Here is an 18158-nt window from a genome sequence, read left to right as displayed (position 1 = left end):
GTAGACGTGATATGAAGGCTGTCGGTGGTCTGTAGACGTGATATGAAGGCCGTAGGTGGTCTGTAGACGTGATATGAATGCCGTAGGTGGTCTGTAGACGTGATATGAAGGCTGTCGGTGGTCTGTAGACGTGATATGAAGGCTGTCGGTGGTCTGTAGACGTGATATGAAGGCTGTCGGTGGTCTGTAGACGTGATATGAATGCCGTAGGTGGTCTGTAGACGTGATATGAAGGCCGTAGGTGGTCTGTAGACGTGATATGAAGGCTGTAGGTGGTCTGTAGACGTGATATGAATGCCGTAGGTGGTCTGTAGACGTGATATGAAGGCTGTAGGTGGTCTGTAGACGTGATATGAAGGCTGTCGGTGGCCTGTAGACGTGATATGAAGGCCGTAGGTGGTCTGTAGACGTGATATGAATGTCGTAGGTGGTCTGTAGACGTGATATGAAGGCTGTCGGTTGTCTGTAGACGTGATATGAAGGCTGTAGGTGGTCTGTAGACGTGATATGAAGGCCGTAGGTGGTCTGTAGACGTGATATGAATGCCGTAGGTGGTCTGTAGACGTGATATGAAGGCTGTCGGTGGTCTGTAGACGTGATATGAAGGCTGTAGGTGGTCTGTAGACGTGATATGAAGGCTGTAGGTGGTCTGTAGACGTGATATGAAGGCTGTAGGTGGTCTGTAGACGTGATATGAATGCCGTAGGTGGTCTGTAGACGTGATATGAAGGCTGTCGGTGGTCTGTAGACGTGATATGAAGGCTGTAGGTGGTCTGTAGACGTGATATGAAGGCTGTCGGTGGTCTGTAGACGTGATATGAAGGCTGTAGGTGGTCTGTAGACGTGATATGAATGCCGTAGGTGGTCTGTAGACGTGATATGAATGCCGTAGGTGGTCTGCAGACGTGATATGAAGGCTGTAGGTGGTCTGTAGACGTGATATGAAGGCTGTAGGTGGTCTGTAGACGTGATATGAAGGCCGTAGGTGGTCTGTAGACGTGATATGAATGCCGTAGGTGGTCTGTAGACGTGATATGAAGGCTGTAGGTGGTCTGTAGACGTGATATGACGGCCGTAGGTGGTCTGTAGACGTGATATGAAGGCTGTAGGTGGTCTGTAGACGTGATATGAATGCCGTAGGTGGTCTGTAGACGTGATATGAAGGCTGTCGGTGGTCTGTAGACGTGATATGAAGGCTGTCGGTGGTCTGTAGACGTGATATGAAGGCTGTCGGTGGTCTGTAGACGTGATATGAATGCCGTAGGTGGTCTGTAGACGTGATATGAAGGCCGTAGGTGGTCTGTAGACGTGATATGAAGGCTGTAGGTGGTCTGTAGACGTGATATGAATGCCGTAGGTGGTCTGTAGACGTGATATGAAGGCTGTAGGTGGTCTGTAGACGTGATATGAAGGCTGTCGGTGGCCTGTAGACGTGATATGAAGGCCGTAGGTGGTCTGTAGACGTGATATGAATGTCGTAGGTGGTCTGTAGACGTGATATGAAGGCTGTCGGTTGTCTGTAGACGTGATATGAAGGCTGTAGGTGGTCTGTAGACGTGATATGAAGGCCGTAGGTGGTCTGTAGACGTGATATGAATGCCGTAGGTGGTCTGTAGACGTGATATGAAGGCTGTCGGTGGTCTGTAGACGTGATATGAAGGCTGTAGGTGGTCTGTAGACGTGATATGAAGGCTGTAGGTGGTCTGTAGACGTGATATGAAGGCTGTAGGTGGTCTGTAGACGTGATATGAATGCCGTAGGTGGTCTGTAGACGTGATATGAAGGCTGTCGGTGGTCTGTAGACGTGATATGAAGGCTGTAGGTGGTCTGTAGACGTGATATGAAGGCTGTCGGTGGTCTGTAGACGTGATATGAAGGCTGTAGGTGGTCTGTAGACGTGATATGAATGCCGTAGGTGGTCTGCAGACGTGATATGAAGGCTGTAGGTGGTCTGTAGACGTGATATGAAGGCTGTAGGTGGTCTGTAGACGTGATATGAAGGCCGTAGGTGGTCTGTAGACGTGATATGAATGCCGTAGGTGGTCTGTAGACGTGATATGAATGCCGTAGGTGGTCTGTAGACGTGATATGAAGGCTGTCGGTGGTCTGTAGACATGATATGAAGGCTGTCGGTGGTCTGTAGACGTGATATGAAGGCTGTAGGTGGTCTGTAGACGTGATATGAAGGCTGTAGGTGGTCTGTAGACGTGATATGAAGGCTGTAGGTGGTCTGTAGACGTGATATGAAGGCTGTCGGTGGTCTGTAGACGTGATATGAAGGCTGTAGGTGGTCTGTAGACGTGATATGAAGGCTGTCGGTGGTCTGTAGACGTGATATGAAGGCTGTCGGTGGTCTGTAGACGTGATATGAAGGCTGTCGGTGGTCTGTAGACGTGATATGAAGGCCGTAGGTGGTCTGTAGACGTGATATGAATGCCGTAGGTGGTCTGTAGACGTGATATGAAGGCTGTCGGTGGTCTGTAGACGTGATATGAAGGCTGTCGGTGGTCTGTAGACGTGATATGAAGGCTGTCGGTGGTCTGTAGACGTGATATGAATGCCGTAGGTGGTCTGTAGACGTGATATGAAGGCCGTAGGTGGTCTGTAGACGTGATATGAAGGCTGTAGGTGGTCTGTAGACGTGATATGAATGCCGTAGGTGGTCTGTAGACGTGATATGAAGGCTGTCGGTGGTCTGTAGACGTGATATGAATGCCGTAGGTGGTCTGTAGACGTGATATGAAGGCCGTAGGTGGTCTGTAGACGTGATATGAAGGCTGTAGGTGGTCTGTAGACGTGATATGAAGGCTGTAGGTGGTCTGTAGACGTGATATGAATGCCGTAGGTGGTCTGTAGACGTGATATGAAGGCTGTAGGTGGTCTGTAGACGTGATATGAATGCCGTAGGTGGTCTGTAGACGTGATATGAAGGCTGTCGGTGGTCTGTAGACGTGATATGAAGGCTGTAGGTGGTCTGTAGACGTGATATGAAGGCTGTCGGTGGTCTGTAGACGTGATATGAAGGCTGTAGGTGGTCTGTAGACGTGATATGAATGCCGTAGGTGGTCTGTAGACGTGATATGAATGCCGTAGGTGGTCTGCAGACGTGATATGAAGGCTGTAGGTGGTCTGTAGACGTGATATGAAGGCTGTAGGTGGTCTGTAGACGTGATATGAAGGCCGTAGGTGGTCTGTAGACGTGATATGAATGCCGTAAGTGGTCTGTAGACGTGATATGAAGGCTGTAGGTGGTCTGTAGACGTGATATGACGGCCGTAGGTGGTCTGTAGACGTGATATGAAGGCTGTAGGTGGTCTGTAGACGTGATATGAATGCCGTAGGTGGTCTGTAGACGTGATATGAAGGCTGTCGGTGGTCTGTAGACGTGATATGAAGGCTGTCGGTGGTCTGTAGACGTGATATGAAGGCTGTCGGTGGTCTGTAGACGTGATATGAATGCCGTAGGTGGTCTGTAGACGTGATATGAAGGCCGTAGGTGGTCTGTAGACGTGATATGAAGGCTGTAGGTGGTCTGTAGACGTGATATGAATGCCGTAGGTGGTCTGTAGACGTGATATGAAGGCTGTAGGTGGTCTGTAGACGTGATATGAAGGCTGTCGGTGGCCTGTAGACGTGATATGAAGGCCGTAGGTGGTCTGTAGACGTGATATGAATGTCGTAGGTGGTCTGTAGACGTGATATGAAGGCTGTCGGTTGTCTGTAGACGTGATATGAAGGCTGTAGGTGGTCTGTAGACGTGATATGAAGGCCGTCGGTGGTCTGTAGACGTGATATGAATGCCGTAGGTGGTCTGTAGACGTGATATGAAGGCTGTCGGTGGTCTGTAGACGTGATATGAAGGCTGTAGGTGGTCTGTAGACGTGATATGAAGGCTGTAGGTGGTCTGTAGACGTGATATGAAGGCTGTAGGTGGTCTGTAGACGTGATATGAATGCCGTAGGTGGTCTGTAGACGTGATATGAAGGCTGTCGGTGGTCTGTAGACGTGATATGAAGGCTGTAGGTGGTCTGTAGACGTGATATGAAGGCTGTCGGTGGTCTGTAGACGTGATATGAAGGCTGTAGGTGGTCTGTAGACGTGATATGAATGCCGTAGGTGGTCTGCAGACGTGATATGAAGGCTGTAGGTGGTCTGTAGACGTGATATGAAGGCTGTAGGTGGTCTGTAGACGTGATATGAAGGCCGTAGGTGGTCTGTAGACGTGATATGAATGCCGTAGGTGGTCTGTAGACGTGATATGAAGGCTGTAGGTGGTCTGTAGACGTGATATGACGGCCGTAGGTGGTCTGTAGACGTGATATGAAGGCCGTAGGTGGTCTGTAGACGTGATATGAAGGCTGTCGGTGGTCTGTAGACGTGATATGAAGGCTGTAGGTGGTCTGTAGACGTGATATGAAGGCTGTAGGTGGTCTGTAGACGTGATATGAAGGCCGTAGGTGGTCTGTAGACGTGATATGAAGGCCGTAGGTGGTCTGTAGACGTGATATGAAGGCTGTCGGTGGTCTGTAGACGTGATATGAAGGCTGTAGGTGGTCTGTAGACGTGATATGAAGGCCGTAGGTGGTCTGTAGACGTGATATGAAGGCTGTAGGTGGTCTGTAGACGTGATATGAAGGCCGTAGGTGGTCTGTAGACGTGATATGAAGGCTGTAGGTGGTCTGTAGACGTGATATGAAGGCTTTAGGTGGTCTGTGGACGTGATATGAATGCTGTAGATGGTCTGTAGACGTGATATGAATGCCGTAGGTGGTCTGTAGACGTGATATGAAGGCCGTAGGTGGTCTGTAGACGTGATATGAAGGCTGTAGGTGGTCTGTAGATGTGATATGAAGGCTTTAGGTGGTCTGTAGACGTGATATGAATGCTGTCGGTGGTCTGTAGATGTGATATGAAGGCTGTAGGTGGTTTGTAGACGTGATATGAAGGCTTTAGGTGGTCTGTAGACGTGATATGAATGCTGTAGGTGGTCTGTAGACGTGATATGAAGGCTTTAGGTGGTCTGTAGACGTGATATGAATGCCGTAGGTGGTCTGTAGACGTGATATGAAGGCCGTAGGTGGTCTGTAGACGTGATATGAAGGCCGTAGGTGGTCTGTAGACGTGATATGAAGGCTGTAGGTGGTCTGTAGACGTGATATGAAGGCTGTAGGTGGTCTGTAGACGTGATATGAATGCTGTAGGTGGTCTGTAGACGTGATATGAATGCCGTAGGTGGTCCGTAGACGTGATATGAAGGCTGTAGGTGGTCTGTAGACGTGATATGAAGGCCGTAGGTGGTCTGTAGACGTGATATGAATGCCGTAGGTGGTCTGTAGACGTGATATGAAGGCCGTAGGTGGTCTGTAGACGTGATATGAAGGCCGTAGGTGGTCTGTAGACGTGATATGAAGGCCGTAGGTGGTCTGTAGACGTGATATGAAGGCCGTAGGTGGTCTGTAGACGTGATATGAAGGCTGTCGGTGGTCTGTAGACATGATATGAAGGCTGTAGGTGGTTTGTAGACGTGATATGAAGGCTGTAGGTGGTCTGTAGACGTGATATGAAGGCTGTCGGTGGTCTGTAGACGTGATATGAAGGCTGTAGGTGGTCTGTAGACGTGATATGAATGCCGTAGGTGGTCTGTAGACGTGATATGAAGGCTGTCGGTGGTCTGTAGACGTGATATGAAGGCTGTAGGTGGTCTGTAGACGTGATATGAATGCCGTAGGTGGTCTTTAGACATGATATGAAGGCTGTAGGTGGTCTGTAGACGTGATATGAAGGCTGTAGGTGGTTTGTAGACGTGATATGAATGCCGTAGGTGGTCTGTAGACATGATATGAAGGCTGTAGGGGGTCTGTAGACGTGATATGAAGGCTGTAGGTGGTTTGTAGACGTGATATGAATGCCGTAGGTGGTCTGTAGACGTGATATGAAGGCTGTAGGTGGTCTGTAGACGTGATATGAAGGCTGTAGGTGGTTTGTAGACGTGATATGAAGGCTGTAGGTGGTCTGTAGACGTGATATGAAGGCTGTAGGTGGTCTGTAGACGTGATATTAATGCCGTAGGTGGTCTGTAGACGTCATATGAAGGCTGTAGGTGGTCTGTAGACGTGATATGAAGGCTGTAGGTGGTCTGTAGACGTGATATGAATGCCGTAGGTGGTCTGTAGACGTGATATGAAGGCTGTAGTTGGTCTGTAGACGTGATATGAATGCCGTAGGTGGTCTGTAGACGTCATATGAAGGCTGTAGGTGGTCTGTAGACGTGATATGAAGGCTGTAGGTGGTCTGTAGACGTGATATGAATGCCGTAGGTGGTCTGTAGACGTGATATGAAGGCCGTAGGTGGTCTGTAGACGTGATATGAAGGCTGTCGGTGGTCTGTAGACGTGATATGAAGGCTGTAGGTGGTCTGTAGACGTGATATGAAGGCTGTAGGTGGTCTGTAGACGTGATATGAAGGCCGTAGGTGGTCTGTAGACGTGATATGAAGGCTGTCGGTTGTCTGTAGACGTGATATGAAGGCTGTAGGTGGTCTGTAGACGTGATATGAAGGCTGTAGGTGGTCTGTAGACGTGATATGAAGGCTGTAGGTGGTCTGTAGACGTGATATGAAGGCCGTAGGTGGTCTGTAGACGTGATATGAAGGCCGTAGGTGGTCTGTAGACGTGATATGAAGGCCGTAGGTGGTCTGTAGACGTGATATGAAGGCTGTCGGTGGTCTGTAGACGTGATATGAATGCCGTAGGTGGTCTGTAGACGTGATATGAATGCCGTAGGTGGTCTGTAGACGTGATATGAAGGCTGTCGGTGGTCTGTAGACGTGATATGAAGGCCGTAGGTGGTTTGTAGACGTGATATGAATGCCGTAGGTGGTCTGTAGACGTGATATGAATGCCGTAGGTGGTCTGTAGACGTGATATGAAGGCTGTAGGTGGTCTGTAGACGTGATATGAAGGCTGTCGGTGGTCTGTAGACGTGATATGAATGCCGTAGGTGGTTTGTAGACGTGATATGAAGGCTGTCGGTGGTCTGTAGACATGATATGAAGGCTGTCGGTGGTCTGTAGACGTGATATGAAGGCTGTAGGTGGTCTGTAGACGTGATATGAAGGCTGTAGGTGGTCTGTAGACGTGATATGAAGGCTGTAGGTGGTCTGTAGACGTGATATGAAGGCTGTCGGTGGTCTGTAGACGTGATATGAAGGCTGTAGGTGGTCTGTAGACGTGATATGAAGGCTGTCGGTGGTCTGTAGACGTGATATGAAGGCTGTCGGTGGTCTGTAGACGTGATATGAAGGCTGTCGGTGGTCTGTAGACGTGATATGAAGGCCGTAGGTGGTCTGTAGACGTGATATGAATGCCGTAGGTGGTCTGTAGACGTGATATGAAGGCTGTCGGTGGTCTGTAGACGTGATATGAAGGCTGTCGGTGGTCTGTAGACGTGATATGAAGGCTGTCGGTGGTCTGTAGACGTGATATGAATGCCGTAGGTGGTCTGTAGACGTGATATGAAGGCCGTAGGTGGTCTGTAGACGTGATATGAAGGCTGTAGGTGGTCTGTAGACGTGATATGAATGCCGTAGGTGGTCTGTAGACGTGATATGAAGGCTGTAGGTGGTCTGTAGACGTGATATGAAGGCTGTCGGTGGCCTGTAGACGTGATATGAAGGCCGTAGGTGGTCTGTAGACGTGATATGAATGTCGTAGGTGGTCTGTAGACGTGATATGAAGGCTGTCGGTTGTCTGTAGACGTGATATGAAGGCTGTAGGTGGTCTGTAGACGTGATATGAATGCCGTAGGTGGTCTGTAGACGTGATATGAATGCCGTAGGTGGTCTGTAGACGTGATATGAAGGCTGTCGGTGGTCTGTAGACGTGATATGAAGGCTGTAGGTGGTCTGTAGACGTGATATGAAGGCTGTAGGTGGTCTGTAGACGTGATATGAAGGCTGTAGGTGGTCTGTAGACGTGATATGAATGCCGTAGGTGGTCTGTAGACGTGATATGAAGGCTGTCGGTGGTCTGTAGACGTGATATGAAGGCTGTAGGTGGTCTGTAGACGTGATATGAAGGCTGTCGGTGGTCTGTAGACGTGATATGAAGGCTGTAGGTGGTCTGTAGACGTGATATGAATGCCGTAGGTGGTCTGTAGACGTGATATGAATGCCGTAGGTGGTCTGTAGACGTGATATGAATGCCGTAGGTGGTCTGTAGACGTGATATGAATGCCGTAGGTGGTCTGCAGACGTGATATGAAGGCTGTAGGTGGTCTGTAGACGTGATATGAAGGCTGTAGGTGGTCTGTAGACGTGATATGAAGGCCGTAGGTGGTCTGTAGACGTGATATGAATGCCGTAGGTGGTCTGTAGACGTGATATGAAGGCTGTAGGTGGTCTGTAGACGTGATATGACGGCCGTAGGTGGTCTGTAGACGTGATATGAAGGCTGTAGGTGGTCTGTAGACGTGATATGAATGCCGTAGGTGGTCTGTAGACGTGATATGAAGGCTGTCGGTGGTCTGTAGACGTGATATGAAGGCTGTCGGTGGTCTGTAGACGTGATATGAAGGCTGTCGGTGGTCTGTAGACGTGATATGAATGCCGTAGGTGGTCTGTAGACGTGATATGAAGGCCGTAGGTGGTCTGTAGACGTGATATGAAGGCTGTAGGTGGTCTGTAGACGTGATATGAATGCCGTAGGTGGTCTGTAGACGTGATATGAAGGCTGTAGGTGGTCTGTAGACGTGATATGAAGGCTGTCGGTGGCCTGTAGACGTGATATGAAGGCCGTAGGTGGTCTGTAGACGTGATATGAATGTCGTAGGTGGTCTGTAGACGTGATATGAAGGCTGTCGGTTGTCTGTAGACGTGATATGAAGGCTGTAGGTGGTCTGTAGACGTGATATGAAGGCCGTAGGTGGTCTGTAGACGTGATATGAATACCGTAGGTGGTCTGTAGACGTGATATGAAGGCTGTCGGTGGTCTGTAGACGTGATATGAAGGCTGTAGGTGGTCTGTAGACGTGATATGAAGGCTGTAGGTGGTCTGTAGACGTGATATGAAGGCTGTAGGTGGTCTGTAGACGTGATATGAATGCCGTAGGTGGTCTGTAGACGTGATATGAAGGCTGTCGGTGGTCTGTAGACGTGATATGAAGGCTGTAGGTGGTCTGTAGACGTGATATGAAGGCCGTCGGTGGTCTGTAGACGTGATATGAAGGCTGTAGGTGGTCTGTAGACGTGATATGAATGCCGTAGGTGGTCTGCAGACGTGATATGAAGGCTGTAGGTGGTCTGTAGACGTGATATGAAGGCTGTAGGTGGTCTGTAGACGTGATATGAAGGCCGTAGGTGGTCTGTAGACGTGATATGAATGCCGTAGGTGGTCTGTAGACGTGATATGAAGGCTGTAGGTGGTCTGTAGACGTGATATGACGGCCGTAGGTGGTCTGTAGACGTGATATGAAGGCCGTAGGTGGTCTGTAGACGTGATATGAAGGCTGTCGGTGGTCTGTAGACGTGATATGAAGGCTGTAGGTGGTCTGTAGACGTGATATGAAGGCTGTAGGTGGTCTGTAGACGTGATATGAAGGCCGTAGGTGGTCTGTAGACGTGATATGAAGGCCGTAGGTGGTCTGTAGACGTGATATGAAGGCCGTAGGTGGTCTGTAGACGTGATATGAAGGCTGTCGGTGGTCTGTAGACGTGATATGAAGGCCGTAGGTGGTCTGTAGACGTGATATGAAGGCCGTAGGTGGTCTGTAGACGTGATATGAAGGCTGTAGGTGGTCTGTAGACGTGATATGAAGGCCGTAGGTGGTCTGTAGACGTGATATGAAGGCTGTAGGTGGTCTGTAGACGTGATATGAAGGCTTTAGGTGGTCTGTAGACGTGATATGAATGCTGTAGATGGTCTGTAGACGTGATATGAATGCCGTAGGTGGTCTGTAGACGTGATATGAAGGCCGTAGGTGGTCTGTAGACGTGATATGAAGGCTGTAGGTGGTCTGTAGATGTGATATGAAGGCTTTAGGTGGTCTGTAGACGTGATATGAATGCTGTCGGTGGTCTGTAGATGTGATATGAAGGCTGTAGGTGGTCTGTAGACGTGATATGAAGGCTTTAAGTGGTCTGTAGACGTGATATGAATGCTGTAGATGGTCTGTAGACGTGATATGAATGCCGTAGGTGGTCTGTAGACGTGATATGAAGGCCGTAGGTGGTCTGTAGACCTGATATGAATGCCGTAGGTGGTCTGTAGACGTGATATGAAGGCTGTAGGTGGTCTGTAGACGTGATATGAAGGCCGTAGGTGGTCTGTAGACGTGATATGAATGCCGTAGGTGGTCTGTAGACGTGATATGAAGGCTGTAGGTGGTCTGTAGACGTGATATGAAGGCTGTCGGTGGCCTGTAGACGTGATATGAAGGCCGTAGGTGGTCTGTAGACGTGATATGAATGTCGTAGGTGGTCTGTAGACGTGATATGAAGGCTGTCGGTTGTCTGTAGACGTGATATGAAGGCTGTAGGTGGTCTGTAGACGTGATATGAAGGCCGTAGGTGGTCTGTAGACGTGATATGAATACCGTAGGTGGTCTGTAGACGTGATATGAAGGCTGTCGGTGGTCTGTAGACGTGATATGAAGGCTGTAGGTGGTCTGTAGACGTGATATGAAGGCTGTAGGTGGTCTGTAGACGTGATATGAAGGCTGTAGGTGGTCTGTAGACGTGATATGAATGCCGTAGGTGGTCTGTAGACGTGATATGAAGGCTGTCGGTGGTCTGTAGACGTGATATGAAGGCTGTAGGTGGTCTGTAGACGTGATATGAAGGCCGTCGGTGGTCTGTAGACGTGATATGAAGGCTGTAGGTGGTCTGTAGACGTGATATGAATGCCGTAGGTGGTCTGCAGACGTGATATGAAGGCTGTAGGTGGTCTGTAGACGTGATATGAAGGCTGTAGGTGGTCTGTAGACGTGATATGAAGGCCGTAGGTGGTCTGTAGACGTGATATGAATGCCGTAGGTGGTCTGTAGACGTGATATGAAGGCTGTAGGTGGTCTGTAGACGTGATATGACGGCCGTAGGTGGTCTGTAGACGTGATATGAAGGCCGTAGGTGGTCTGTAGACGTGATATGAAGGCTGTCGGTGGTCTGTAGACGTGATATGAAGGCTGTAGGTGGTCTGTAGACGTGATATGAAGGCTGTAGGTGGTCTGTAGACGTGATATGAAGGCCGTAGGTGGTCTGTAGACGTGATATGAAGGCCGTAGGTGGTCTGTAGACGTGATATGAAGGCCGTAGGTGGTCTGTAGACGTGATATGAAGGCTGTCGGTGGTCTGTAGACGTGATATGAAGGCTGTAGGTGGTCTGTAGACGTGATATGAAGGCCGTAGGTGGTCTGTAGACGTGATATGAAGGCTGTAGGTGGTCTGTAGACGTGATATGAAGGCCGTAGGTGGTCTGTAGACGTGATATGAAGGCTGTAGGTGGTCTGTAGACGTGATATGAAGGCTTTAGGTGGTCTGTAGACGTGATATGAATGCTGTAGATGGTCTGTAGACGTGATATGAATGCCGTAGGTGGTCTGTAGACGTGATATGAAGGCCGTAGGTGGTCTGTAGACGTGATATGAAGGCTGTAGGTGGTCTGTAGATGTGATATGAAGGCTTTAGGTGGTCTGTAGACGTGATATGAATGCTGTCGGTGGTCTGTAGATGTGATATGAAGGCTGTAGGTGGTCTGTAGACGTGATATGAAGGCTTTAGGTGGTCTGTAGACGTGATATGAATGCTGTAGATGGTCTGTAGACGTGATATGAATGCCGTAGGTGGTCTGTAGACGTGATATGAAGGCCGTAGGTGGTCTGTAGACGTGATATGAATGCCGTAGGTGGTCTGTAGACGTGATATGAAGGCTGTAGGTGGTCTGTAGACGTGATATGAATGCTGTAGGTGGTCTGTAGACGTGATATGAATGCCGTAGGTGGTCCGTAGACGTGATATGAAGGCTGTAGGTGGTCTGTAGACGTGATATGAAGGCCGTAGGTGGTCTGTAGACGTGATATGAATGCCGTAGGTGGTCTGTAGACGTGATATGAAGGCCGTAGGTGGTCTGTAGACGTGATATGAAGGCCGTAGGTGGTCTGTAGACGTGATATGAAGGCCGTAGGTGGTCTGTAGACGTGATATGAAGGCCGTAGGTGGTCTGTAGACGTGATATGAAGGCTGTCGGTGGTCTGTAGACGTGATATGAAGGCTGTCGGTGGTCTGTAGACGTGATATGAAGGCTGTAGGTGGTCTGTAGACATGATATGAAGGCTGTAGGTGGTTTGTAGACGTGATATGAAGGCTGTAGGTGGTCTGTAGACGTGATATGAAGGCTGTCGGTGGTCTGTAGACGTGATATGAAGGCTGTAGGTGGTCTGTAGACGTGATATGAATGCCGTAGGTGGTCTGTAGACGTGATATGAAGGCTGTCGGTGGTCTGTAGACGTGATATGAAGGCTGTAGGTGGTCTGTAGACGTGATATGAATGCCGTAGGTGGTCTGTAGACATGATATGAAGGCTGTAGGTGGTCTGTAGACGTGATATGAAGGCTGTAGGTGGTTTGTAGACGTGATATGAATGCCGTAGGTGGTCTGTAGACATGATATGAAGGCTGTAGGGGGTCTGTAGACGTGATATGAAGGCTGTAGGTGGTTTGTAGACGTGATATGAATGCCGTAGGTGGTCTGTAGACGTGATATGAAGGCTGTAGGTGGTCTGTAGACGTGATATGAAGGCTGTAGGTGGTTTGTAGACGTGATATGAAGGCTGTAGGTGGTCTGTAGACGTGATATGAAGGCTGCCGGTGGTCTGTAAACATGATATGAAGGCTGTAGGTGGTCTGTAGACGTGATATGAATGCCGTAGGTGGTCTGTAGACGTCATATGAAGGCTGTAGGTGGTCTGTAGACGTGATATGAAGGCTGTAGGTGGTCTGTAGACGTGATATGAATGCCGTAGGTGGTCTGTAGACGTGATATGAAGGCTGTAGGTGGTCTGTAGACGTGATATGAATGCCGTAGGTGGTCTGTAGACGTGATATGAATGCCGTAGGTGGTCTGTAGACGTGATATGAAGGCCGTAGGTGGTCTGTAGACGTGATATGAAGGCTGTCGGTGGTCTGTAGACGTGATATGAAGGCTGTAGGTGGTCTGTAGACGTGATATGAATGCCGTAGGTGGTCTGTAGACGTGATATGAAGGCCGTAGGTGGTCTGTAGACGTGATATGAATGCCGTAGGTGGTCTGTAGACGTCATATGAAGGCTGTAGGTGGTCTGTAGACGTGATGTGAATGCCGTAGGTGGTCTGTAGACGTGATATGAAGGCTGTAGGTGGTCTGTAGACGTGATATGAAGGCTGTAGGTGGTCTGTAGACGTGATATGAAGGCTGTAGGTGGTCTGTAGACGTGATGTGAATGCCGTAGGTGGTCTGTAGACGTGATATGAAGGCCGTAGGTGGTCTGTAGACGTGATATGAAGGCTGTAGGTGGTCTGTAGACGTGATATGAATGCCGTATGTGGTCTGTAGACGTGATATGAAGGCTGTAGGTGGTCTGTAGACGTGATATGAAGGCTGTAGGTGGTCTGTAGACGTGATATGAATGCTGTAGGTGGTCTGTAGATGTGTGTATGGAGATGACTGTAGCATGGTGGACGTTAAACATCCTGCAGACATGAGCTTGAATTGGAGGAAAGATGGTGCATGATGAAGGACAATCGATGCCGACGAGAAACGTTGGAAGCCAGGTGTTTCCAGATGTTGCCAGCTAACCTGGGTGGTGTGTGTGCCGCTAACGGAGGACTGATTTGTATGTTTCAGGCTGACGTCTCTGGTGAAAGATTACTGCGGAAGCCTCTCGGAGAAGTCGGTGCAGATGAACTTTGCTCTGATCTACGAGCTGCTGGATGAGGTGGTGGTGAGTTCATGGCTGGTGATGGACATGGAGATGCTCTCCTGCTCCTGATTGGTCCGCTTGGTTTTACATGTTCTTGCTCATTCCCAATCACAGAGACACCAAACTGATTCGACTCATTACTCGTCCAAACTCAAGATTTTACATGTTTTTGACCTGATTATCTGGAAAAATTATACTTGGAAGAGAAATTAAAAATAAATATTATCATAAAACAGAAAACTGGATCACAAGAACAACTTGGGACATGTGGAGTCCTAGGATCTCTCTTTCTCTGTCTGAATTTATTTAGTTTTATGTATAAAAAAAAATTGGGCTCAAATGTAATGAGTTAAACTGAAATACATTTTAAACAATAGATAATAAATAAATCATACAATGTATAGATAATAATAATAATAATAATAATAATGATAATAATAATAATAATAATAAATTAATCAACATATTAAATATAAGACATTTCTTAAAAATTTATTGAATAATGCATCAAATAATTCATATTGTAAAAATATATTTTCACATTTTAAAAAAATATTTTCCTGCTTCTCAATATTATTATTATTATTATTATTATTATTATTATTATTATTATTATTATTATTATAATGTCAAATCATTATAAAATGTAAGGTGGTTATTATTATTATAAATATTATTACTTCTAATAATAAATCATTAGTTATGTAATAATAATCTATAAAAGCTACATAATGTTAATTATGTAATGTTTATTGTTCATAAATTCCATTTAATAATGTAAATAATTAATAAATTTAAGATAATAAAAATGCTACATTTAACAACTATAATTAAATCATTATAATAATATAATTAATAATTATTACTGTAATATCAATAATTAATATTCAGATATGTAGTTTAATATTACAGTTGTTTCATTTTCAGCATAAAATATTTTATCTGAGATCAGCTCAAAAGTTTCTTTATTTATAAACCGTTTTCACAAACAAACCAAAGTTCTGTTCCGATGGAACAATAAATAGAAAATGATGTAGTAGAAAATAAATAGAAAAGACATAATAATAATAAAACAGTAGAGCGGAGAACGCTTCATGTTTCACATGGATGTTCTCTGGAGGCAGAGAGGTTGTCCCAGCTCATGGTGAGGCGTTCAGGTGCAGGACCACAGCCTGTCATACGGTGAAACTGGCCAACGTTACACGAAGTCCGTCTGTCTTTCAGGACTACGGTTACATCCAGACCACGTCCTCGGACGTTCTGAAGAACTTCATCCAGACTGAGGCCGTTTCCTCCAAACCGTTCAGCCTGTTTGACCTCAGCAACGTCGGACTGGTAAACGGACCGCCAGCTCCCGGGACCGCCTGCTGCTCTCTGACAGCTGGATTCAGTCGGTTTCCTCTGTGTTTGTCTGCAGTTTGGAGCTGAAACCCAGCAGAGTAAAGTGGCCCCGAGTTCTGCAGCCACCAGACCCATCCAGTCCAGCCGAGACCAGGTAAAGACCTGCTCCTCTGGTTTCCAGGCGGCAGTCCCAGACGGTAACGCTGTGTGCTGTCTCTTCTTCCAGGGAGGGAAGAGCGAGATATTTGTGGATGTGATTGAGAGGATGTCGGTCGTTGTCGGCTCCAACGTAAGTAGAACCACATTCATCATCAATTTTTCCTGAAGTCACAAAACCGAACTGGACTCTTCCCAGTTCAGTCGGGTCACACTGGGAAACATGAACAACAACAATTCCACAGCTCCAGCTGGAAAAACGTCAGGATGCAGAACGTAGCGATTCCCAGTTGTCATTCCCAGTAGAAGACAAACAACCCGTCAGACGTTTGATCGTTTCAAGGACAACATGAGCTGATTGGACATCCGATGGCAGCAGAACGCTGGAACAGGAGCAACAAAAGTCTGAACCAGTAACCGGGACAATCAGAAACTCTGCTGAGAATTTCAGACACATCCGCCTTTCTGATCCGAATCCATTTGATCGGAAAGTGGCTTCGTTTGGAGGAATGTGAACGCACCAAACCAATTCTGATTCGGACCAAAGAGCCAGACTCGGTCAGCCGACAAACGCAGGTCTTGGTTTGTTTTAAGCCGACTAAATACAGGAAGCAAACTACATAACAAGTCCCTTCCTGCATGTGGTGTAGCGTTGCATTGTGGGTAAATCCATGGCGATGGCGTTAAGGGTCCTCTGCCTCGTCTGGTGTTCATACTGCGTCCATTGTTGCAGTGGATTTCTGCAGTATACTGATACCTACCCCACCCCCCCACAACTGAGCCCAGTCCCCAACCGCACAGAGTCCCCAACCGGACCGAGTCCCGAACCGGACCAAGTCCCCAGTCGGGCCGAGTCCCCAACCGGGCCGAGTCCCCAGTCGGATTGAGTCCCCAACCGGGCCGAGTCCCCAACCGGGCCGAGTCCCCAGTCGGACCGAGTCCCCAACCGGGCCGAGTCCCCAGTCGGACCGAGTCCCCAGTCGGACCGAGTCCCCAACCGGGCCGAGTCCCCAACCGGGCCGAGTCCCCAGTCGGACCGAGTCCCCAACCGGGCCGAGTCCCCAACCGGGCCGAGTCCCCAACCGGGCCGAGTCCCCAACCGGGCCGAGTCCCCAGTCGGACCGAGTCCCTAGGCCTGTCGCAATAAGTCGATTAATCGCACATTGATAAAAAATGTGCAAAATAAATTTGCTGGATGCAATAATTTTTACTGGTGCTTCTGTTCTCGTCCCACGTTTGTTTTAACTAAACTCAGCAACACAACAAGTTTCCATCTGCACCTAAAACACAACCATCACCATCCATTTTCCCTGCTGGGATAAAAAGACCTGAACAACCAGGCTAGCTCCATCTTCCCTACAGTCCACCGTCACTGTGGTGTTTAACCAGATTAACTACCAACAGGACAACATGGCGTCCTCTCCGACAGCGTGGTTGGTGAAGCCATGCTACCATTTAATGTTGTTAAAAAGGAGACATTATGAAAAATGTTACATTTCACAGCCAGTATGAATCACCGGGATGAACATTAATGTTACAAACGGCATTTCCACAACTTAACAACAACATGAAGAATGACATTTTACCATCAGACCTCTGGTCAGGTCCACACATGTCCCCTTATATGACCACAGACTATGTAGCTGTGTTACCTGGTGTTCAGAGACCAGATGTTCCAGATCACCACGTTGCCTAAACCCCAGGAGAATTCCTGATCTGTTTCAGCATTAACTAGTCTGCACATCCAGATAAATGTTCTGTAGAAACTAAAATATGTTGATCTATGAAAGGATGTACCTGCATTATGATGGAATTATTGTTATTTTAGCTGAAAATGGTCTCAATATGACAATAATCGCTCAGAGCAATATTATCGTTTATCGCAATCATTTCTGACACAATCTCATGGCAGAATCTGTTACGTGACAGGCCTACGGGTCTCCAATAGACTCGGTCCGATTGGAGACCCGGAGGCTCGTACTCCGATTGGAGACCGGTCCGATTGGAGACCCGGAGGCTCGTAATCCGATTGGAGACCGGTCTGATTGGAGACCCGGAGGCTCGTAATCCGATTGGAGACCGGTCTGATTGGAGACCGGTCCGATTGGAGACCGGTCCGATTGGAGACCCGGAGGCTCGTACTCCGATTGGAGACTGGTCCGATTGGAGAGACCGGTCCGATTGGAGACCCGGAGGCTCGTAATCCGATTGGAGACTGGTCCGATTGGAGACTGGTCCGATTGGAGACTGGTCTGATTGGAGACCGGTCTGATTGGAGACCCAGAGGCTCGTACTCCGATTGGAGACTGGTCCGATTGGAGACCGGTCTGATTGGAGACTGGTCCGATTGGAGACCGGTCTGATTGGAGACCCGGAGGCTCGTAATCCGATTGGAGACTGGTCCGATTGGAGACTGGTCCGATTGGAGACCGGTCTGATTGGAGACCCAGAGGCTCGTACTCCGATTGGAGACTGGTCCGATTGGAGACCGGTCCGATTGGAGACCGGTCCAATTGGAGACCCGGAGGCTTGTACTCCGATTGGAGACCGGTCCGATTGGAGACCCGGAGGCTCGTACTCCGATTGGAGACCGGTCCGATTGGAGACCCGGAGGCTCGTAATCCGATTGGAGACTGGTCCGATGGGAGACCGGTCCGATTGGAGACCGGTCTGATTGGAGACCGGTCTGATTGGAGACCGGTCCGATTGGAG

General features: G+C 48.3%; 1 protein-coding gene across 3 annotated transcripts in view; it reads left to right on the top strand.

Moving 5' to 3' along the window:
* Positions 1-18158, top strand: part of ap4m1 (adaptor related protein complex 4 subunit mu 1) — an 81508-nt gene that overhangs the window by 33399 nt on the left and 29951 nt on the right. For all 3 annotated transcript variants that reach the window (XM_079247126.1, XM_079247125.1, XM_079247124.1), the window contains exons 5-8: positions 13874-13970; positions 15174-15284; positions 15367-15444; positions 15517-15579. In XM_079247126.1, the coding sequence (XP_079103252.1) occupies positions 13874-13970; positions 15174-15284; positions 15367-15444; positions 15517-15579 (349 nt within the window). The remainder of the gene's footprint in view (positions 1-13873; positions 13971-15173; positions 15285-15366; positions 15445-15516; positions 15580-18158) is intronic.

Source organism: Telmatherina bonti, assembly GCF_933228915.1.
Source record: "Telmatherina bonti genome assembly, chromosome: 10".
NCBI classification, from domain to species: domain Eukaryota; kingdom Metazoa; phylum Chordata; class Actinopteri; order Atheriniformes; family Telmatherinidae; genus Telmatherina; species Telmatherina bonti.
The sequence above is the reverse complement of the archived record's forward strand: the minus strand, read 5'-3'. Positions and strand labels throughout refer to the sequence as shown.